This window comes from Carcharhinus amblyrhynchos, chromosome 1 (assembly GCF_965287045.1).
Source record: "Carcharhinus amblyrhynchos chromosome 1, sCarAmb.v2.hapA, whole genome shotgun sequence".
Classification (NCBI taxonomy): Eukaryota; Metazoa; Chordata; class Chondrichthyes; order Carcharhiniformes; family Carcharhinidae; genus Carcharhinus; species Carcharhinus amblyrhynchos.
The window spans coordinates 154,356,660-154,380,835 of NC_137324.1; the positions used below are offsets into that span (position 1 = coordinate 154,356,660).

General features: G+C 40.8%; 1 protein-coding gene across 5 annotated transcripts in view; it reads right to left on the reverse strand.

Annotated features, from left to right (window-relative positions):
* gab1 (GRB2-associated binding protein 1) overlaps window positions 1–23,077 on the reverse strand; it is a 198,203-nt gene extending 175,126 nt beyond the window's left edge. For 2 of the 5 annotated variants that reach the window (XM_080193956.1, XM_080193938.1), the window contains exon 1: window positions 22,556–23,070. In XM_080193956.1, coding sequence (XP_080050082.1) covers window positions 22,556–22,627 — 72 coding nt within the window. In that variant the 5' untranslated portion in view covers window positions 22,628–23,070. Of the gene's footprint in view, window positions 1–22,555 lie in introns of all 5 variants that reach the window. The other 3 variants (XM_080193964.1, XM_080193946.1, XM_080193973.1) reach the window with 2 other exon arrangements.
* Between the last annotated feature and the right edge of the window lie 1,099 nt (window positions 23,078–24,176).

Genomic DNA, 24,176 nt, shown 5'->3' on the forward strand with positions numbered 1-24,176 from the left:
TGCTCAAAGGACACCCGTGGTGAAACTGCCAGGGTTTCCGCTCCCTCCTTCCTCTCCCAGCTCCCCCACCGTGGCCACCACAAAACAAACCCCTGAGCAGCAAGGAGCAGTTTCAATGCCGAGACTCACCTCCTTGTTCACTCTCGTTCATCAAGTGCCTGAACCCAACTTTTATTGAGAAGGTGTTTTCCTGATAGATCTGGCTACTGTGAACGAGGTGGTTAAGGCTGGTGAGCTGGGGCAATTGGGAGTGAAACTCACTAATGTCATTGTGATGAACGCAAAAAAAAATGCAAATTGGTGTTTCACCCATTCTGGGTGGGCTCCCAATGGTACCGATTTTTTTTGGTAAAATGAAAATGGGCACCATTCCCACTAGTTGCATCATGCTGATTTTACAACATTTTCCTGCCACAAAACGGGCGCAATCAAGTCGTAAAATTCCACCCAAGTTACAAAGAACTCGGAGTTTTCTTTATTCTATTGGATGAACAACTGGTCTGCAATAACATAACACAAAATAAATAAAAAGTTGTGTTGGCGGCCAATTAACTAATTAAGTCAAGACCTTTTTTTTGCTTGAAGCACCAATAACAATGCTTTGACAATAGAAAACCCGTCAGAGGTACATACCAGAAATGAGTGAACCTACGAAGTAAAAGTAAGCAATGAAAAAGATCTCAGCTGTGTGGCACAATAAAATACCCAAACTGCAGAAATACAACCATGTTGTACATATTGGTGAGTTATTATACACATCGATTATGGCCACTAGCACCAATCCCACCCCACCCCAATTCAAAATGTGAAACAGTTCAAATATGACAAAAATATGTATGATCTGTCTCATGTTAGTCTCATGGTAAACCTTTTGAGAAATCCACGCCTTATTCAGTGAGGTGCAACTGGGTCTTTAGAGGTGTGCTCACTTCATATTTATTGCTAAACACATTCACTGGCCTGGGGAAGTTAGTTCTATATTTGGCAGATCTCAAAGTTTCTCATAATGATACAAAACTTCCACAGTTTACATTTTTTCAAGCTTCGCTATCATTATTTTTGCATCTATCGTAGTCCAACTGTAATCATTTAGTTTTTCGAATAGCAAATTTAAAAGTGAAGGATATTAATTGTTTTTAATCTTCTGATTTATGTGAATATTTTATAGTGTTTGGCTGCTTACTGACATCACTGCTACTGTATACCAAAAGATGCTCTTGACTCGCTGTCAGATTTCAACTTCCTTTGGGAATGAGGAAAAGCGTACCACAGGGATCATTGTGAACAACTTTCATCGAGCACCACTGCTTCGCCACTGACCAGAAAACAACACGCCATTGCGTTGAATTTCGGACGGTAGTTTCCACTGAATGAACAAACTAAAAACTGTCCCAATGAAAATAGTCAGAATGAAATATACCAAACCGAACAGCTCAAGGAATCGCCCGAGGTGAGAAGGATTCAGGCAGAAGCTTCAAAGTCAGGTACTTGTAACTTGGTAGAACATTACTTTGGAAAACTGTAGCCAGTTATCTCTCTCTCACACACAGACATCCATCTACACACACACATTAACACAGTTGAACCCACTGCTTCATCAGGGCAAGCCCAATAATAAGTTCAAAAACTTGATTGCAGACCAAATGTTCATCCAACATAATAACAAAAAGATTTCCAACTTCTTTGTAACATTGTTTTAAGTTCAAGGTTCTATTATTGTGTAACCACTTGCACAAGCGTCACGATGGTAGAAGTAAATTGAGTTTCCAAAGCAAAAAGTGGAACCAAAACAACAGAACAAACCAAAACAATTTTTAATGCTTCACACATTTCAAGTCATGTTTCTGACACAAGGTTCTAACATGGCTATATTTTTTCACCATTTGATGTCAAATAGACAATATAAAACCAATGTAAGAAGGTACTTGGAATCACAATCCGCACAATTTAGCTGAATGCAATATGCTGAAATAGATATGCCAGATCAAGCATTTTTGGAAATTGTTCATCCTCTTGTTCCTACATTTCCTTTTGTCTCATCCAGCTCCCTCTCCCCTACACAATTAGGGAGCACTTAGACAGGATAGATCCAGAAAGAATATTCCTGATGGTGGGGGAGTCCAGAACTAGGGATCATAGTTCGACGACAAGGGGCAAACGTTTTACAACTGAAGTGAAGAGAAATTTCTTCACCCAGAGGGTAGTAAATGTATGGAATTGACTACCACAAAGTGGTCGAGTCCAAAATGTTGTGTGATTTCAAGAAGAAATTAAATATAGCTCTTGGGGATAAAGGGATCAAGAGATATGGTTGGGGTGGGGGGAGGAGGAAATCTGGAGATTGAATCTGATGATCAGCCATGATCAAAATGAATGGCAAAACAGGTTCAAAGGGCTGAATGGCCTACTCCTGCTTCTAGTTTCTATGTTTCTATGAGGACATTGATTTACAGCACATAGAGTAGACATGTAAACCACAACTATTCATCGACAAGATATATTTTCTTTAGAGTACAGAAAAACAGAACTGAAGGACCAAACTGCACATTCGAAGAAGTGCTCGATAAGGGAACATCCATTTTAACAACATACAGGTGCAAGGAGTGGGGGAGAATTGATTACCTGTATCATAACAATGTGGAAAAAGTAATTGAGGCCATAACTCAAAATAAACAAAAAGCTGTGTTATTGGCCAATTAACCAATTAAGTCAAGACCTTTATGCCTGAAGCACTATTAAGGATGCTTTGACTACAGAAAATTGGTCAGAGTCACATACCACAAACTAGCAGACCCATGAAGTTAAAATAAGCAATAAGAAAGATCCCGGCTTTGTAGCAGAATAAAGCACCCGCAACTACAAGAATATAACACAATTGTGCATATCAGTGGTTTATTACAAACATGTATTATGGTCACTACCACCAATACCCTCCCCCACCATTCAAAATATGAAAATTCAAAATGTGACAAAAATCACATTCCATTAAAAACAAAAATGCTGAATGACATCCATCCTCAGCTTACTAAGGAGGCCAAGGTGAGCATTAGTTTCTTTTTTAAAAAGGCTTAAAATGTTGCAAAGAATAGTAGTAAATCTGAAGATTAGATGTGTTTTCTAAACCAGCAAAGGGCTCTCAAAAAGTTGATAAAAAGAAAAAAAAGAGTAAGCTAGCCAAGAATACGAAGACAGATTACAAGAGCTTTCACAAGTATATTCAAAGAAAAGGAGTGGCCAATGTAAACTTTGGTCCCTTAAGCAGAGACAAGAGAAATTATCAAGAGGAATGAAGAAATGGTAAAGGCAGACATTGAACAAATATTTTATGTCTGTCTCCACAGTAGAAGACAAAAGTTCCATACCAGTCATAAAGGATAACCTAAGGGCTAACCTAAGAGTGAGGAAATTAACGAAGCAGAGAAAAAGTGCTGGAGAAGCTGAACGGACGAAAAACCGTCAAACCTGCAGAGGACGATGACGTAGACCCTAGGGTTCTAAATGAGAAAGCTGCAGTGATCTTGGATGCGCTGGCTATGATTTTCCAAAATTCCCTAGATGGTGTGATGCTGATTGGAAGTTTGCAAATGTAGCATTGTTATTCAAGAAAGGAAGAGAGAAAACAGGGAATTAAAGTCCAATTAGCCTGACATCAATCTTAGAGAAAGTACTGGAATCTAGTCTAGTATATTCACTACTATAATCTATTATTAAAGAAGTCTTAGTAAAGCACAGTAAGACTGGAACAAGCCAACATGGTTCTACAAAAAGGAAATCATGCTCATTAAATTTAGTAGGGAATTTTGAGGAATGCAGCTAATAAAGTGCATAATGGGGAGCCAGTACATGCAGTGTAACTGGATTTCCAAAGATATCTGATCAGGTACCACACAAAGAGTTAATACACAAGTTAAGGACCCATGAAGTTTGGGGTGATATATTAACATGGGTTGAAGATTGGTTAATAGATGGAAGTCGAGAGCAGGGATAAATGGGGCATTTTCAATTTGGCAAGCTATGACTAGTGGGGTGCCACAAGGATCAGTGCTGGAGCCTCAGTTACTTACAATCCATATTAGACTGAGACAAAGAGACAGAAAGTAATGTATGTAGGTTTGCTGACATTACAAAGCTAGGTGGGACCGTAAGCTGTGAGGAAGATACACAAAGCTGCAAAGACTTTATAGACAGGTTAAGTGAGTGGCAAAAAGATAACACAAGGAAGTATGGGGAAGTATGAGGTTGTTCACATTGGTCATGAGAATAGAAAAAGAATATTTTTAACAGGGAAGAAACTTGACGGTCAGAGATTTGCGTATACTCATACAAGAAACAGAGCGATAACATGCAGGTACAACAAGCAACTAGGAAAGCAAACGGCACATTGGTCTTTACTGCACGGGGATTGGAGTACAGGAGTAAAGACGTCTTGCTACAATTATATAGGGCCACACCTGGAGGACTGTATACACTTTTGATTTCTATATTTAAGGAAGGATATATGTGAATTGGCAGTAGTAGAGTGAAAGTTCACTAGACTGGTTCCTGGAATGATAAGGTTGTCCTAAAATGACAGGCTGAATAAATGGGGCTAATATTCTCTGGAACTAAGCAGAATGTGAGGCAATCTCATTGAAACATAAGATTGTGAAAGGGCTTGACAGGATAGGCACAGTGGGGTTGTTTCTGCTGGCTTGGGAGTCAAAAACACAGGTCACAGTCTCAGGGTAAGGGAACAATCATTAAGGCCTGAGATGAGGAGAAATTTCTTCATTCATAAGGGTTGCCAATCTTTGGAATTCTCTACTTATTCCAGAGGGTTGTGGATGTGAATATATTTTGGTATCTCAGGAATCAAGGGATATGGACATGGAAAAGTGAGGCTGAAGCTCAACATCATCCATGATCATACTGAATGGTGCAGCAAGCTTGACAGGCCATATGGTTTTATCTTGTTCCGACTGCTTATGTTCTTAAGTTTCATGATTTTCTGTGATTTATCCTATTATACTTAGGAATTTACTGCTTTGTTGGAATTAAAATTGTCATCACAGTGAATAGCATTGTTGCTAGGTTCAATTCGGGCCTTGAGTGATTGTGTGGAATTTGCACATTCAATTCTGCATACGTTCCCTCTGGGTGCTCCAGTTGAAAGACATGCCGGTTAGGTGGATTAGTCATGGTAAATACACAGTTATGGGGAGGGCCAGTGCAGACTCAAGGGGCTGAATGGTCTCTTTCTGCACCATAAGGATTCTATGATACTAACCTCCTTTGCATGAGAACAATGCAGGGAACTCAACAAAAGGATGAGATAACAGAATAAATTCAGAAGACAACACATCCTTTTTCTAGATGCACTGAATACTGGAATTTTTTTCTATTTCAGGCAACCAGCGTCAGCATCAAGCATTTCTGATCGGGTACTGCACAACAATATGCCGAGAGTAAAGTTCCTGTTACTCAGGCTCAACCTCAAAAAAACATCATTATCATACCTGTATGACATTACATTTCCATTTCCCATAGCAGTCATCCTCTGGCGACTCCAACATTCAAAACTTTTGTCAAATTAGGGAAAGTGCTGTACTCCAGATGGAACTAGGAAATTAGGGTTGACCATCATCCTCAGTTAAGGCTGAATTTGAGCTCAGAAAGGTATGGTCAGTATTTAAGCTGATGTGCCATATAATGTATCTATGCATTCTTGATTTTACAATGGGGAAATTGAGCTACATCGACCAGAAAGATTCTAATTTCAACCTCTAACCAGTGTGTTAACTGACATCAGGCAATGTAGCCTTTGGGGTGCTACACTCAACCTCAATACTCTGACAGTAACACAGAAACATGAAGGAGTGGGGGAAGAGGGGATAATCATAGTCGTCTTTCCTAATTAATAGCTCTTGACGAAAACTATAACAGTGAATAAAATCAGATTTTCACATGTTGCGCTGATTTGCACTACCTAGGCTCCTACTTGAAGAATGGTTACTTGGATACCTGGCACCCATGGAAGTGCACCAGGCATACTTGATGAGGTGCCAACCTGGTGAAGCTGCATTTGTGCCAAACAACAGAGATAGGGTGTTATAGACAGAGCTAAGCAAACTCATAACCAGGAGATCAGTTCAAAGCTTTGCACTTCTGCAACATCTTGTTTTGAATGGTGGCAGACAGTTAAAGGACTAATCAGAGGAATATGCTCATTCATAAAGATGGCAGTGCCCAACATGCAAGTCATGCTGGGCACTGCCACCCTAAGACCATTATGGATAGCAGCCTTCAGGCAATTAGATTCACTCTGTGTTATCTGAAAAAGATTCTGTTATCGATCCTTAAACGTCATCATTGCTCTCCAAAGCTATAATCGTTTATTTAACCGATACAGGTTGTCTTTTCCTCTTTCCCTTCCCCATCATTCCTGAATGTGGCTAGAACAACCACATTCCCAATCATCGGCTCTTTTGTGTCAGTTTCTACTATTTTCACTATAACTGGTGCCTGAATCTCTCAAACTCCATGTACTATGTTGCACACATTTACATACATGCACTTCAAACCTTCATAGCCTACACTTTATTTTCTCTGTCTGACCTCCCCTTATTTCTGAACCATTCTTTATTTTAGTGTTGTTTGTCTCTTCTGATCTTCCACGCACCGTGTTTCTCCTCCCTAACGTTTCACCCTGGTGCCTATTCCCTCTATGTTTTTTTTCCTTCTCTCAGTCTCTATCATCACACTTCCTTCCACTCCCCATTCTTGTCCTTCCTTTCAGGTCGGTGGTAATGGGTAGTATGGCGAAGGAGACCCAGCGACTGCAGTCTGTATTTGGGATACTAGTAGAAGGAAAAATGTAACTTTTTTGACTCCTTTTACCATGCCTTCCAATCAGTTGAGCTTCCCCAGTTCCCTTATAGCCTGGGCATCCATTACGTAACCACATTCAGATTATCCATCCATGTGGCAAAACCCCTCATTCCTATAATTTCCCCAACCCTTTGGAACTGCCTATTCATGTTCTTGTTCCATCAATCACCTTGCCCATTTGCTCCCTAGAAGTCAGAAGCCTTCTCATTCTCAATTTCCTTCGCCCTTCCTTGCTTTTTTTTAAATGAGAACTTATTTGCTTTCAAAATTAATCTTCAACAAAATCAATTTGGAACAACGAAAGAATCTCTTTTTGTGCCGATCATCCCACGTCTCAGAAAATGTTGGAGATTATAACGTGGCTTGTAAGTCATTTGCACTGGACTTTTCAGTTAACAAAATATACATGGAAATAATTAGTTGGTTTCACGATTCACCTTTTTTTGTAAATTAAACATTAAATGAATCTCTCTGACTCCACTTTCTCTGTCTCTGATGCAGATTTATTGATTTATTGACTTTTAAAACATGAAACAAAAGCCACAACAGGTCTCTCCATTGCACACAGCCTCTCACTTTTGAGCACATTATAAATGTTATCTCATTAAAGCTTCTGAAATTTATATTCTTGCATTTCAAAATTCTTTGAAGTGGTTAAAACATGTACGAAGCTAGAGGACAGAAATGATAATCAACAAAGCTAATTGAATAGTACTGTACATCCTGGTATGTAGGTACACTACATACTCAGACTGCACCATCTCCATGAAACACGCAACTTGTAGTTATACAGAACCTTTGACATAGTACATTCCAACAAAGGGCTTTGCAGCAAACAAAATTAGTGGCTGAACTGAAAAAGATGCTCGTTCCTAAGCTTGGCCTAAGGTAGGTTTTAAGAAGCATCTTAAGGGGAGAAATGAGGCAAACAGAGGCAGAGTGGTTTAGAAAGTGAATTCCAGAGGTCAGGGCCTTGGCAGCTTGAGGCACAACCACCAATTGCGCTTTGATTAAAACCCAGTTGCTCAAGAAGCTAAAATTGGAGGAACATGGTCCTCCTGGAGGTTTGTACGGTCGAAGAAAATTATGGAGTGGCCAAGGGAGGTTAGAATGTCAAAACAATGTTGACAATTTTAAACTTGAGGTGTTGCTTAACCAGCAGTCAACACAGATTAGGAGTGATAGATGAACAGGACTTGATGAGTTAGGCCAGACAGCGAGTTAGGATGAGCAGTGGAGTTTCGGACTACATCAAATTTAAGGGGTGGGCAGAATGTGGCAGGCTGGCAAAGCATTCACCGGTATAGTTGAAGTGACTAGAAGAAACAAAGAGAAAAAAAGAGCGAGGATTTCAGCAACAGATGAGCTGAGGTACAGCACAGTGGCCAACATTAAGGAGATAAAAATAGGCAGTATTGGTGATGTGCTTCGCTTCATCTCAGGTCAAAATGATGCTAAAGTTGGAAACAGTTTGATTCAGCCTCAAACAGCAAGCAGGGAGATGGATGGAGTCAGCGACTACTGAATTAAGTTTGTAACTGGACCCAAAGCGAAAGCTTCAGTATTGGGTGTCATCAACATGCAGGTGATGACATTGTCAGGTGTAGGCAAAAGTATGAAGTTTAAACACAGGCTTTTGAGAAAGTCTAAGGCTTTCAATTAAATCCTTCAACGAAGACATAAAAAGGCATAACAAACAATTCAATTGATAAACTTAATGGTGGTTACATATTATCTAACTTGACTTTTTATGTTTAAACCTTTACTTTGAACATCAGACATTCAGTTACCAAAAAAAACTGATGAAAATAAATTCGAGAAAGGCCTGATAAATTTGCAGGAACCCAAAGGCCGATAAGAGTAGGACAATATACTCACTATGAATATGCAACTATTGTGTCAGAATAATACTTTTAACATTGAAAATACCAATCACACTGCCACCTACAGGAGCAACAGGTACTTAAGATGAATTTTCAATGACAGAGCCATTATCAAAGCTTGGACCTGAACAGCAGCAGAGAAACTAAAAACCAAGTAGTAACACTCCAGGAAGGCAGGGAGAAAGCAGGTGAGTAGTATCTCTTTTTTCTTGAAGTTAAAAAGGTTAAACCAAGAAATTGAGTTTGTGACCCATTAACTTAAGTTCAGAAGTTTTAATCAGGCTTATGTCTAAGTGAACCTCAAGTTTTATTGCTGGTAAGTTTAGCTAGTAGTCTAAGAAATAGGCACATAGCAGGACCATCAGATACATATCCTGTGCTATCTGGGAACTCCAGGTTGCAACAACTATATGTACAGGAATTGTCATTAGTTGAAGAAGCTCAATATCCAGATTTCAGAGCTTGAGCCACAGCTGGAGTTATTGCTGTGCATTTACAAGGCTAAGAGCTGCATGAACAGCAGGAAGAGGGAAGGATGAACAGCCAGAGAGCGTGGTCCGTAGCTGTACCAATTAAATAAGACAGAGAAAGAGATGAGGTCCTGAATGTATATTTCCGGGAGCAAAAGAAAGAAATTAAACAGTAGGACCTCAAAGGTAGGAGTCTCCAAATTATTCCACATGCAATGCACAGAAATCCGGGGATGGTGCAGCTAAATGCATGGCTGGAGGGATGGTGTATTAAGGAGAACTTTATGTTTCTGGGGTGTTAAGCCCAGATCTGTGGGAGGTGGGACCTGTACCATCCGAAGTGGTTACAACTCCACAGGACTGGGTCCAAAATCATGGCAGGTCGATTTGCTGGTATTGTCTTGGCAGTTTTTAACCACCTTGAAAGGTGAGTCAGAACCTATGCATAAATTCAGAAGGAAGAGAAGCAAAGCTGGAAACAGGAGGCAGAGAATATGTAAGCAAATATGGAAGGTCAAGGAAAAAAAAAAGTTGTTCAGTGATTAGTGTAAGATTATTACAAAAACCACCATTAATGATATATATTTAAATGTAAGGAGCCAAGTGAATAATGCAGATGAGCTGAGGGCAATAAATAGACATTTAGTGAATGATATCACAACTATTACTGAAATGTAGCTTAAAGAAAAGGAGGGATGGCGGCTCAACATTCCTGGTTATAGTGTTTTCAGGCGAGATGGAGAGGTTAATATACAAAGAAGTTGGGAGGGGTCACAATGTTGGTTAAAGACACAGTCACAGCTGTGAGGAGGGATGATATGATAGAAGGATCACCAAATATAGCCATATGAGTTGACCAGAGGAACAAAAGCAGGCAATCACACTGCTGGGAGTGTCTATAGACCCTCAGAGAGAGAACAACAAATTATGAAGGGAAATTCAGAAGGTTCAGAAACAGCAGGCACTATAGTGGAGATTTCAACTACCCCAATATTAACTGGGATTACATCCATGTATAGGGGGTAGAGAATTAAAGAGTATCGAGGAGAACTCTTTCAGCACAAGGATAACAAAGAATGGGACAATTCTGGGCTTTGTTTTCGAAAATTAAGCTGAGCTAGTGGTAGAGGTGTGAAAAGGATTAATATCAGAGGTAGAAAGCACAATTTAGTTAGATTTCGCAGCTATGAATAAAGATAAAATAGACCAGGAGTCAACAAGGTTTTGAATTGGGAAAATGACAATTTTACTAAGCCACTGTGTGACCATGTTTACTGTGTGACTTGGCAACATTAGACTGAAATGTTGCTATTCTGATTGGTGGTTGGTGACTAGTGGAGTGCCGCAGGGATCGGTGCTGGGGCCTCAACTATTTACCATTTATATAGATGATCTGGAGGAGGGGGCTGAGTGTAGGGTGTTAAAATTTGCTGATAACACGAAGATAAGTGGAAAAGCAAATTGTGCGGAGGGTGTGGAAAGTCTGCAGAGGGATCTGGATAGGCTGAGCGAGTGGGCGAGGACCTGGCAGATGGAGTACAATGTTAGCAAGTGTGAGGTTATCCACTTTGGCAGGAATAATAGTAGGAGGGATTACTATTTAAAGGGCGAAAAGCTGCAGCGTGCTATGGTGCAGAGGGACCTGGGGGTCCTTGTGCATGAGTTGCAAAAACCCAGTCTGCAGGTGATCAAGAAGGCGAATGGGATGCTGGCCTTTATAGCGAGGAGGATAGAATATAAAAGCAGGGAGGTCTTGCTGCAACTGTACAAGGCACTGGTGAGGCTGCAGTTGGAGTACTGTGTGCGGTTTTGGTCGCCGCACTTGCACAAGGATATTTTGGCCTTGGAGGGAGTGCAGAGGAGGTTCACTAGGCTGATACCAGAGATGAGGGAGTTGGACTATGAAGAGAGGCTGAATAGACCGGGTCTGTACTCGTTGGAGTTTAGAAGGATGAGGGGGGATCTTATAGAGACGTATAAGATAATGAAGGGGATGGATAGGGTAGAGGTAGAGAGATTCTTCCCGCTCAGAAAGGACAGCAGGACTAGAGGGCACAGCCTCAAGATGAGGGGGGAAGCAGTTTAGAACAGAGTTGAGGAGGAACTTCTTCACTCAAAGGGTGGTGAATCTCTGGAATTCTCTGCCCGTTGGAGTGGTGGAGGCTACCTCGCTAAATATATTTAAGACACAGGTAGATAGGTTTTTGGTAGGCAAGGGAATTAAGGGTTATGGGGAGAAAGCGGGAAAGTGGAGCTGAGCCACTTCAGATCAGCCATGATCTTATTGAATGGCGGGGCAGGCTCAAAGGGCTAGATGGCCTACTCCTGCTCCTATTTCTTATCTTCTTATGTTATGAAAGCAGCAAGTCGGAAAGTACATCAGTGGCAGAGCATGGGAGGTATTCAAGGAGGAGATTAAGAGTCTTAGAACAAATACATTCCCGATTGGTGAAAGGTTTGACTGAAATCTAGGCACCCCTGGATTTCAAAGAACATACAGAATAGGATACGACAAAGGGAACGTTATATCTATCTGACAAACTTTGATTAATAAGGAGAGTAATAAGGAGAGTTGATAAAGTTGGTACAAATGATGTGGTCTAAATGGATTTTAGCAATCCACAAGGTCCCCCATACGACAAATTGGTGAGAAAAGTGAGAACCCAAGGGATTCACTGGAAAGTGGCCATTTTGATTCAAAACTGGTCCAGTGACAAAAAGCTAAGGGTAATGGCCGACAGCTGTTTCTGTGACTAGAAGACTATTTCCAGTGTTGTTCCTCAGGGCTCAGTACTGAGTCCATTGCTGTTTATGGTATATATCAATAAATTTATAGAATGTGACAACCCCTAAGCCAGAAACAGTTTTTTTTACATTTCTTACGATTACAATTACAAATTCCACAGACGTTTTGAGAATGCTTTACAAAAACTTTTAAAAGTTTGCATCATTTGTAAAGGGATCAACTGTAATCTCCTTCATATTAATGAACTGTTCTGGTAGCCAGTGGAGTTGAATCTGGAAAAATAAAGGAGCGATGCAATGCATTAGGGAACAGCAAAAAGACAAGAAAATAACTGACAGATACTGGGAAATATTGAGGACCCTTGGAGTGCATGGCCACAGTCCACTGAAAGTAGCAGGGCAGAGATAAAAGTTGTTAAAAAGGCATTTGGAATCCTTTCCCTTAATGGTTGAGAAAGAGAATATAAAAGAAGCAAGACTCTGGTAGAACTATATGAAACACTAGATACACCACAACAACAGTAAGCAAGTTCTGGTTATCACATTACAGAAAGGATGTGATCGCACGAGAGTATACCAGAGGAGATTTACAAGCATGTTGTCAAGAATGGAGGATTTTAGCTCTGACAAAGGATTAGATTGGCTCAAGTTGCTTTTTTTTAGAACAAAAGATGTTGATGGGAGATTTGACGGAGACAACTACTGTTATGCGGAGCCTTGGTAGGGTGGATAAAAACAATCTATTACCATTAGAAATGATCCATTACCCTGCCAAAACCAGGGGGCATAGATTTAAAGTATTTAGTTGAAGAATTAAAGGGGGCTGAAAAGAATTTTTTTTATTCAAAGTTTAATGGGGACCTGGAACACTGTCTTAAAATAGTAGAGGCAGATGTCTTCATTGCATTTAAAAATACTTGTATATGCACTTTAAGTACCATAGCCTATACAGCTAGGGAGCAAGAACAGAAAAATGGGATTAGGCTGCAAAGACAACTTTCTGGCTGGCAAAAACATAGAATCATTGAATCCCTAAAATGCAGAAGGAAGCCATTCGGCCCATCAAGTCTGCACTGACTCTCCGACAGAGCATCTTACCCAGGCTCACTACCTGCCTTATCACCGTAACCCCATGCATTTACCCCGCCAATCCCCCAAACCTCTTCAGACACTAAGGAGCAATTTGGCCAATCACCTAACCTGCACATTTTCGGACTGTGGGAGAAAACCAGAGCACCTGGAGGAAAACCCAAGCAAAAACCCATGGAGAATATGCAAACTCCACACAGACAGTTAGCCAAGGCTGGAATCAAATATGGGTCCCTGGCACTATGAGGCAGCAATGCTAACAACTGGGCCACTCATGATGAACCAAATGGCCTCTATGCATCACAGATTTTATATGGTTCTATGCTAACACTGTGCACTGACATTAATAAGCAAAAATAAGGAGGGTAAGGAAACATTTCTGCATCTCTTCTTAACAGGCAATCAAATCCAAACCACAATCAGGAAAGTGTGATATTCTTTAATTTCTAACTTGGCATCTAAAAGTGCAGAAACATAACTGTTGGTGAAAATGAATAGTTGTGTTGATTTAAACAAATATGCAACAAGTATGTGAATCAGATTATAAAATATTTAACTAATTTGTGTGGGATTTCCTGCATTGATGCAATGGCATGTTAAACACTTGCGTGGTTTGGAGTTGATAATGAGCACTGGATATTCTGATGTTTCAAGACTGATGCTACAAAATACAGGGAAAAAAATGCCACTTTTTGTTTCATTCTTTCATTTAAAATTGCTGCATCCTGGTCCACATCAAGCAAAATCAACGCCAAACTTTCACGTGGAAGTCAGTTAAATGTTGCCGGAAATTTCCACAACGTTCTGTTCAGGGGACCACCTGTAAATTTACACCAACGCCCCCAAAGCCTTGGTCCTAACTTGCAAAAGACAGTGCCAGTTATTCAAAGAAAAATAGTATTATTATGTTTATTTACTAGCGTCACAAATAAGCTTACATTAACAATGCAATGAAGTTACTCTTCATTGCATTCCCAAGTCTCCAAACTCCGGCGTCTGTTTGGGTACACAGAGAATTTAGTATGGCCAATGCACCTAACCTGCACATCCCTCAGACTGGGAGGAAACCGCAGCACCTGGAGGAAACCCATACAGACATGGGGAGAATGTGCAGACTCCGTACAATGACCCAATCCAAACCTGGGTCTCTGGAGCTTTGAGACAGCATGTTAACCACTCTGCTGCCCTGCATACAGAAATCAATATTTGAGATTCTAATTAATATATATAGAAAAAAACTGAATCGAGCACAGACTCAAACAGACAGAAACCTAATGGATTATACTTTGACACTCCTACAGACCAATCTCAAAAGTCAGACTTTTGAATGGACCTACCTTGCATTAAGTTGATCTTTCTCTACACCCTAGCTATGGTTCTAATACTACATTCTGCACTCTCTCACTTCCTTTTCTATGAACAGTATGCTTTGTCTGTATAGCATGCAAGAAACAATACTTTTCACTGTATGTTAACATGTGACAATAATAAATCAAATCAAAATCTATTACGTACAACACATTCTATATGCAGTGAAATTTTACTGACAAGCCTATTTCAAGGAAGGAAGTAAGGGGGTAATAGTGTTTGCAAAGCTGAAGTGTTAATTTTGAACTTTTGGCATATCAGCTACAACCCTCACCAACTTTTACAGATGCCCCATAGAACACATTCTTTCTGGTTGTATCACAGCTTGGTATGGCTCCTGCTTTGCCCAAGACTGCAAGAAACTACAAAAGGCCGTGAATGTAGCCCAAACCATCATGCAAACCAGCCTCCCATCCACTGACTCCGTCTACACTTCCCACCGCCTCAGCAAAGCAGCCAGCATAACTAAGGACCCCAAGCACCCCAAGATATAAAAGTCTGAGGTCACGTACCAACCGACTCAAGAACTGCTTCTTCCCTGCTGCGGTCAAACTTTTGAATGAACTTACCTTGCATTAAGTTGATCTTTCTCTACACCCTAGCTATGAACGTATCACTACATTCTGCACTCACTCGTTTCCTTCTCTATGAACAGTATGTTTTGTCTGCATAGCGCACAAGAAACAATAATTTTCACTGTATGTTAACACATGACATTAATAAATCAAAATCAAATCAGGAAGATCAATGCCTAATTCCTCATGCTCGCTTCTAATACTAAACCAAGTTTGAATTCAGCTTGCAATTGTCTAAAATTCTAACATCCATGTTTCAGTGTTATTCCTCCTCCGTATATTTAAAAAAAAATTTGTGCGCTGATCAAGAACTCTCACATTTCAGATAGTGTCAGCATTAAGCAATCCCAAGTCAAGCTCCCTCTACTCATCCCCAACAAATGCAGGAGAGCATGACTATTGCTCCTGTGTCACCCGTTTTGCATTAGTAACACCAGTCACCATATGAAATTTTGAAATAAGAATACTGATTAGAGCAAACCAGAAACAGTTTTGTTCTGTAATCCTATGATCAGTACTGAATCCATACAAAATCCTCATAGCAAGAAGCCGGCAACATACAGCTTGTCAATGTAAACCAGATTTGAACCCTATGATCTGAAAACAGAAGGCCAGGGTTTAAGTCCAGGTTTTCCTTAAAGGGCACAATCAACATTAAATGTATATTTTGCAAAAACCTAAGTGAGACTAATCGGAATGAATAAGACAACTCCGATAAGTACACCTATGCACATTTTAAAATAACCTCAGTTGTAGCACTTTCGCAATATTTTCCACTTATTTTTCCTTATTTGCCAACTTTAGTAAATCAATTTTGCATTCGGAAAAATGTCACCAGTCACATTTTGGATTTATGTACTGGTGGGGACAACAGCAGTAGTCATAGTAGCTTTCTAAACTCTTTTAGAAAGGAAAGGACAGTGAAACCAAAAGATCATAAAACAGAAGCAAAACAGAAGGGAAACTCAGAGACAGTGGTATAATCAGTTTTAAAAGCCCTTTATCAGGCTGTCCCTAGCAGTAAACATAATGCTGATATCAGTGTCAAGAGAACCACAACAGACACTACTACCTCTTACAGAACAATGCAGGATATTACACATCTAGTTTCAATCTGAATGTGTTCGTACATTTAAAAGATGTTCCAGCTGCAAATTTTGCTTTTCCTCTTCAGCAACTTCCTCTTGTTTTTGCTACATCATGATTTTACAGAGCCCACACTGACATTTTGATCATCAAGCTACAAAATGTAAAAAAAAACAGAAAGCAAAATATAGCAAATGCTGGAAACGTGAAATAATAACCAACATTATTGGGAACACACAGATTGCGGGAAGGAGAGATCTGCTAAAGCTTCTAATGTGGCCCTTTCTTCAGAACTGAGATGCAAGTGGCAGACAGGCATGTGAATATCTTGGCTGACCTGCTCAGAGTTTCCAGCACATTCTGCAGACTACAAATAATGATTACCAGGCACCCACCACTTCCATGACAGATTGAGTATCTATTCTGTTTTCCTAAAGTTATTTCATACCTCTCGTGCTCTGTAAAAAATAAAATTAAATGGCAGGTGAACTACCCAATTTGTTTGGTATGGCTAAGGAGGGATTGATTGAAAGGAAATTAAAAGTTTAAAATATAATACTGCATCTTGCACCTCTGATCTTATTGCCTTTGACACTGCAACACATTGCTCTATTTCCAAACCTGGTCAGACCTTACAAAGCCAGCAGGCACTTCAGTGTACACATGTATGATAATGGAATCTGAAGAAGTATACACATCATGATGGCCTTGTTGGAATCAAAGCAAACAGAAACACAGTATTGGTTCAAGTCACAATGCTATTCTGAAACCAGAAAAATTGTTACAAGCAATTACAAAGCCTGGAGTAGATTCCCAAATCTTTGGGAATAATCAGGAGCCTTTATTATTTTTTCTAAGATTGCCAAACTCTTGTTTTCATAATTTTGATTTGAAAAGTTTACATGCTTTCACAAGGTATGGTTTCTTAAGAATACAAACTTTTAAATACATTTTTGCAGCATTTATAGGCACAGACCAGGATTTCTGACCCTACAACACCCCATTATGAAGGCTACCTATGTCCACCTCCATAATATTGTCCATCTGTACCATGGCCTCAGCCCATCTGCTACTCACTTATGCCTTCGTCACCTCAACTCAACAATGTCAATTCTCAATCATTTCACTACTCTAATGGCTGGTCTCCACCTTGCACCTTCATTAAACTTGAGCTCTAAATCAATGCTATCCATATTCTAGCTCACATCAAGTCCCATTTACCCATCACCCACGCATGTCAATCTCCATCCAAACCCATTGCGGCAACAGTTCCAATTTAAAATTCTTTCCTGAGTGCTCAAATTCCTCCATTACTTCATCCACCCTTCCGCATCCCTGTAACCCGTGTTCACTCCAAGCTGTATGCCTGTGCAACAGGTTGCCTGCACAACAGTCCAATAAGTGACACACTTGATTATTACAGCTGTGCACAGCCTGATGGTTAAATGAGGTTAACTATTACTCTAGCCCACACGCAAACTGCTACACTCCCCATGAAGGGAAATTAATGGCTGAGAGCCCAGGCTAACATAATAAATCAGGTGGAATAAACAGCAAAATTTCACTTCCGTGGGTTCCTGGATCCTGAAGCTATCACTTTTCTCAGAACTTCTCCCACTCCCTGCTCTAACTTTCCTCCTGAAGCCCCTCACTCTTTTCTTCCTTCTTGCTGTTCCTCTCCTGAGCCCTCACTCAAAGAGCAGGGGTTCAGGAGGGGGAAACGGCAAGCACGAGGGTCAGAGAGGAAAGTGGTGAGTGCAAGAGGCAGCAAGTGGGAGGGAAGCAATGTGCAGAATAGACAGTAAGCAGGAGGGTGGGAATTGGCAATTTGACGAATGACATGAATAAGGAGGTTGCGAGTAACAGGAAAAAAGCAATGAGCAAGAGGCAATCTGAAAGAGTTAGCAATTTATTAAAGAGTTAATGAGTGGATTTTTGGGCCAATTAATATCACTGATCCACTCATTCTGTTATAGTTGATTTTGTAAAATTATTAAAAGAAAGATTGATCACAAAGTCATCTGACACATTAAAAACGCAAGGACATTTTCTAGGGAATTTGAGAAAAGCTCTGGATTCCTAACCCAGACCTCCAAACAATAACTGTGAAAGTTCTTGAAGTCTTCTCGTGGTGCTTTTCAAACTGTACAATTTTTCAAATATTAGAGCTCCCCAATTCATTTTAAATGCATTTGAGCAACAGTTTATTTTAAGAATGGTAAACTGGTTTATTACTTTGAAATTTGAAGATACTTAGTCTATAAAAGACTGTAGGTGGAATAAATACCACTACATCCCCAAAAACCTGCTCAAAAATTATTCGCCCTCCCAGGATTGCATTCTCTCTTCACCATTTCCTTCCCTTCCATATTCACTTAATTTACAGGAAATGCCATGTCTCTCTGACCTTCACTCTAGTTCACAAGATCCAACCCCTCTCCAAATTCAGGCACTTTACCACTGCATGATTATGTTTGTTCACGTGAATAACTATTTGAGCTCACTATTTCCTCACTATTCACAGCAGTTTTTAAGTAAAAACAATCAAGCTGAAAAAAAATATAAGTTGCCTTTTCCACATTTCCTAACAATTCAAAAGGCAAATCTCCTTGACTCTTTCTATTTTCAGGTGGTCAAGCTGAAACAAAAGATCCTTGTCCTGAGCTGCTAGTATCAGTTCAACTTTTCTTCTGAAAATTAACTAAATACAAGTACAAGTAATACTAAGTAATGCTTCTCTCATGTATGGTAGTGTGGAGGTACTTAAAATCCAGAGGTTGTGTGTTCAAATACCATCAAGATAAATTTAAGGTTTAATCAGTCAGTCAATCTAATAAATGTGGACTAGCATGCTACTGGGGATGGCATTCTTTCTTCTTCTTCCATAACTATGGTAATTTTTAAAATATATTGTAGAGTTTGTTTTGTTTCTACAGGTGGTCCATATTACCTGGATATTGTTGTACATAAGTAAAATCCATTCCCTACATGGATGGATAGAAGAGACATTACCTGTGACTGTTGCCATCTCTACATGCATTCCTCCAACTCTAGCTCTTGCTCATTACTGATTTTCTTTTGACAACACTGGAGGCAATGGCTTCAGATGTATAGTTTTTAAGTTCAGGAATTCCCCCCCAAACCTCTCCCCCTCCTTTAAGATGCTGTTAAAATCCACCTTTTTGACCAAGCTTTGGGCCCTTACATCCATAAACAGCTGGGTGGCAAATTTTGTATGATGATCTTTTCATGGAAACAGGGCCATTTTATTACATGGAACTACATTACATAAATGCATATTTGGGGGAGGCCACTGCTAGTGGTACTATCATTAGACTCAATCGAGAAACTCAGCAAATGATCTGGGGACTCAGGTTTGAATCCTGCCACAGCAGAGGGTGGAATTTGAATGCAATATAAAAAAAAATCTAGAATTAAGAATCTATTGATGACCATGAAACCACTGTCAATTGTCTGAAAAACTCATCATCTTGTTCACTACTGTTCTAGGGAAGGAAATCTGCCGTTCTTATCTGATCTAGCCTACATGTGACTCCAGAGTCACAGCAATGTGGCTGACTTTCAACTGCTCTGTGAAATGGCCTAGCAAGCCACTCAGTTCAAGGTAAACGAGGGATGGGCAATAAACGCTGGCCCAGCTAATGATGCCCATGTCCCACAAATGAATTTTTAAAAATTGTGGCTGCTTGCTGGGGGGAAATAGGGAAGAAAAAGTGATGCTGCAATCGGTTGAGATACGTTGGCTTATTAGGTTTGACGAACGAAAATGAAAGTGCCAGTGTAGATCAGTGGTAGCAATCAACTCCAAGTCAGAATTCAGGTCTCGCACCAGGGGCTTCTGAACGTAATGAACACAGACATTACAATACACTACCAAATGAACATGACAAAGAACAACCCAGCATGGGAAACAGGCCCTTCGGCCCAACGAGCCCACGCCGCCGCATCACCCTACACCTATTCTACCCTGCGTGTCTACGAATGGAACCCCTAACTTAGCCAGATTCAGGGGAGAATAGTGTCAATCTGGTAAACCAATCAGCCTAAGAGCACATCTTTGGGGTATCTGTTATCTTTTGGATGTGCCTTTATACCAAGCTGTTATTCACCTTTTAAGGTAAACTTGGAAGATCCTGTGGCATTATTTTAAGAGCAAGGAAGTACTCCTGAGGTCCCAGCCAACATTTATCCTTTAGTCACCACCAAGATGAGATTAAGTGGTTACTTATCTTGCTGATGTTTGGGTTCTTGCTGTTCACAAGTTGTCTTTTGCATTTGCCTGTACTTCAAAACTAATTCATTGGCTGTGAAGTGATTTATTGCAGCCTGAAAATGTGAATGACTCAACTCATGCAATTTCTTCTCCAAGTTGGGAAGCCCAAAGCAAGGGAGAGCAATGCAATCTTCACGCAAACCCTTTTCTCTCCCTAGCATTACGAAGAGTGGAACTTGAACAAATAAAGCATCTCAATCAAAATGGGTGAAAAACTTCTATATGCTCTTTCGACAGGCTCAAAAGTATTGTAATTTATATTGTAAATAACAATTTAAGAATGGGATGTTATATTTTGAATTTACAATGGGGATACAGTACTTGATCTTGCTGAAGTGGAAATGGCACACGTTACATTCAGATCCACATTTTGATTATCAATATTGATTAATACCAGGGCAGTAAGAGGCTTATTACATATGAAAATGCTGACAGATGCTGATCTTGCAAAATGTATCCTTTCACTTTGTTTATTCTTTTCCAGCAAAACCAAATGGCAGAAAGTGATGCTCATTTCCAAACACTTCAATTTAATAGTCTGTAAATACAAATTGCATGGCACTAGTTTTAAAAGTCTTGACAGTAACAAGACATTTACTGCACCCACCATTCTGGGTATTCCCTGCAAGTAACTAATTTGGCAGGAAGGAGTGGGAAGAAAACTTGAGAGGCTTAATAAAAACAAACCCGGTAATTTGAACTTGAGAGGGTGAAACCATTTCTCACTTATGTAGTCATCACCATAAAACTGTGATTAAACCAAGTAAAACTCGCGGAAAATGAATACCAACAGATTCTACTTTTCCAAGTACATCTCCAAAGTATATCCAAAGATTCATGGTTTTCCAGTGTGTTAAGTCACAACAATTTTAGATTGCCATGCAAATGCAGTCTTTCTTTAAGACGACCTTAAATTATTTTACCCAGAGCTAGAGCAGCCAATCCAAAACCTAAAAGGGTCAAAGTCCCGAAACTAGAAATTATTTTCTCAAGCTGCAGGTAAATAATTAGCTCATCGGCTCTTCAAACCTGCGGACTGAGTGAAGTGTACAAAGTTTGCAATAGGTTTTCAAAATAAGTTAGGTGTTGTCCAGGAATGAAACGCCATTACAACTTTCCATGAGAGAACTAGGCTACCACAGAGAACAGAGTTCGATTGCAGAGAAAGTTATAAAATCTTCATGGCTATCACAAGCCTCTGCCAGATTTCCACAGAAATTATTTTAAAAATACATTTTGAATCCAAGGATGTTTCTCCCAATGTCTGGCTAGTCCTATCCTTCTCAAATCAAGAGAAGTGTCTGGGTGGATGAAAAGATTTTTTTATTGTCTTGCCAAAATACTGCAACCTCCCCCAGACCTGCAGCAACGGGGGGGGGGGGGGGGACAGGACACCACACCTGGGAGCCAAGGCACCCGTGACTTCCCAAGGGATTTCCGCCCATTACAAAGCACTCACTTCATCCTTCCACGTCGTTTGGCATTGCACCTGCATTAGAAAACACCAACACCCATTCTACCTCAAATGTAATCATAGCAGCAGCCAAGTTAATGGGTGTGCCCCACACTGGGAAACTTGACAGTTTCATCAGTTCACAAACCGTCCCTTGAAAAGTATCGCTGCTCAGCACATATCGGCGATCTGACCTGTCCCCTGTGCTCAGCCATGTGTGACTTTAACCTCACTCAAATGATAAAACGCCAAAACATTCCTATAGAGACAGTGGACTCCATAACTTTGACCCCCCACCCCCCATCTGCAAACTCTGGAATGGACTACTGCACACTCCACTGCCCTGTGCTGGCAATAGTTCAATTCGGCTTTTCAATAAAATTGTCACGTCCAGTAAGCAATTCCAAACGAGTCCCAGTTTGCATACTAAACAAGAGTGCAGTGTACAAGGAGCAGTGCCAGCAGTTACTGTACACATTTACTGGATGTCTTAGTGCCAGTACCCTTCACACTGGCACTAAGACATCCAGTAAATGTCCTGTCCTGCCGAAGGGAATAATCAATCGTTCATTGTTTGGGAAAGCGAAATTAAATTTTTGCGCAGGTAAACACGAAACTTTCACAATTGGGTTGGCTTGCAGCATCATTCACAGAGTTTAAACCTGAACCAGTTTAATCTGCACACATTTATACCGAAGTTGTGTATTTTTTGAAAAAAAACTTACGTAACGTCTCAACTTTTTCTCCGGTGGAGACTTCCTCAGCCAGCCGTGGTAGACAATATCGCCGGCACTCATCTTCTTTGCTCAGGGGCTGCAGATGTCGGTGAAGATAAAACCCCGGGGTGGTCCCTCCCCACACCCGGCCCGGTGAAGGGAAGGAAAAGTCTGAGCTAACTTTTCCCCAGGTAATCTGTTCACTTTCTCCCCCCCCACCCCCCACCTCAAATCCCCTGTTGAAGAAGCCTGGAGGGAGGTGGGGAGGTGTTGGAAGAAGAGGGGCGGGAGAAGCCTCACTCGGCTGATGATGGGACAGGCAGACTTCGTGTGAAGTGTGGAGTCTGACTCTTCCCGCTCTTGTCCAGTCCAATACAGTGCAGTCCGGCCCAGCCCGGACACTGTCTCTCGCGCCGTGGCTCCCTGGGATGTCTGAGTGACAGCTCCAGCTCTCTCCCAGCCGCCGCCTGCACACTTTCTTTCCCCCCACCCCCCAACAAAAAAAACTCACCGACTTCCCAACCGATCCAACTATTCAGTGACGTGGGCGACGTGAACTGACGCGATCCAGTATGTGAGTGTGGGGTGGGAAGGAGGAAAATTCTGAACGAGAATTGTGGGATTTGTAGTTGAAACACACACAATTTTTTTTAAAAAGATAAAAGCACTGTACTGCATGCTGGAATCTGAAACAAAATAATAGGGTCATCCAGTCTCGAAACTTTGGCTCCATTCTCTCTCCACAGACGCTGTCAGATTTGCTGAGATTTTCCAGCATTTTCTGTTTTTTTTTAAGTTTAACTTTAAATGTCTGTTTGTTTATTTATTAGTGTCACAAGTAGACTTCCATTAACACTGTAATTAAGTTACTGTGAAAATCACCTAGTCGCCACACTCCAGAACCTGTTCAGATACACTGAGGGAGAACCTAGCATGGCAAATGCACCTAACCAGCCCGTCTTTCGGACTGTGGGAGGAAACCGGGGCACCTGGAGGAAACCCACGCAGACACGGGGAGAATGTGTAGACTCTGCATGGACAGTGGCCCCAAGCCAGGAATCAAACCTGGGTTCCTGACGCTGTGTGGCAGAAGTGTTAACCATTGTGCCACCATGCCTAAGATAAAGGCAAAATACTGTGGACGCTGGAAGCTAAGACAAAAACAGAAATGCTGGAGAAACTCAGCAGGTTTGACAGTATCTGTGCAGAGAGAATAGAGCCAACATTTCAATGTTTCAACGATATGGGCAAAACAGACCATTCATGGAGTACATAGACAAGAAGGAAAGGAGACGCTAGTGTTACAGTTACAGATAGAGTGTAGAGAAAGATCAGCTTAATATATGGTAGGTCAAAAGTGTGGAGAGGTTGGAACTGACAGCAGCAGTGAAGGAAACCCCCACCTCACCCAGAGTCACACATCTAGTCCCCAACTCTGTTCCACACACTCACCAGACAAATAAAAAAATTCCACGTTTCTGGACTGACATCCCCTTCCCAGCATGTTTCAACATTTGCTCTAGTCTAGATCCACAGATACTGTCAGACCTGCTGAGGTTCTCCAGCATTTTAGAAATAGGAAATAGGAAATAGGAGCAGGAGTAGGCCATCTAGCCCTTCGAGCCTGCCC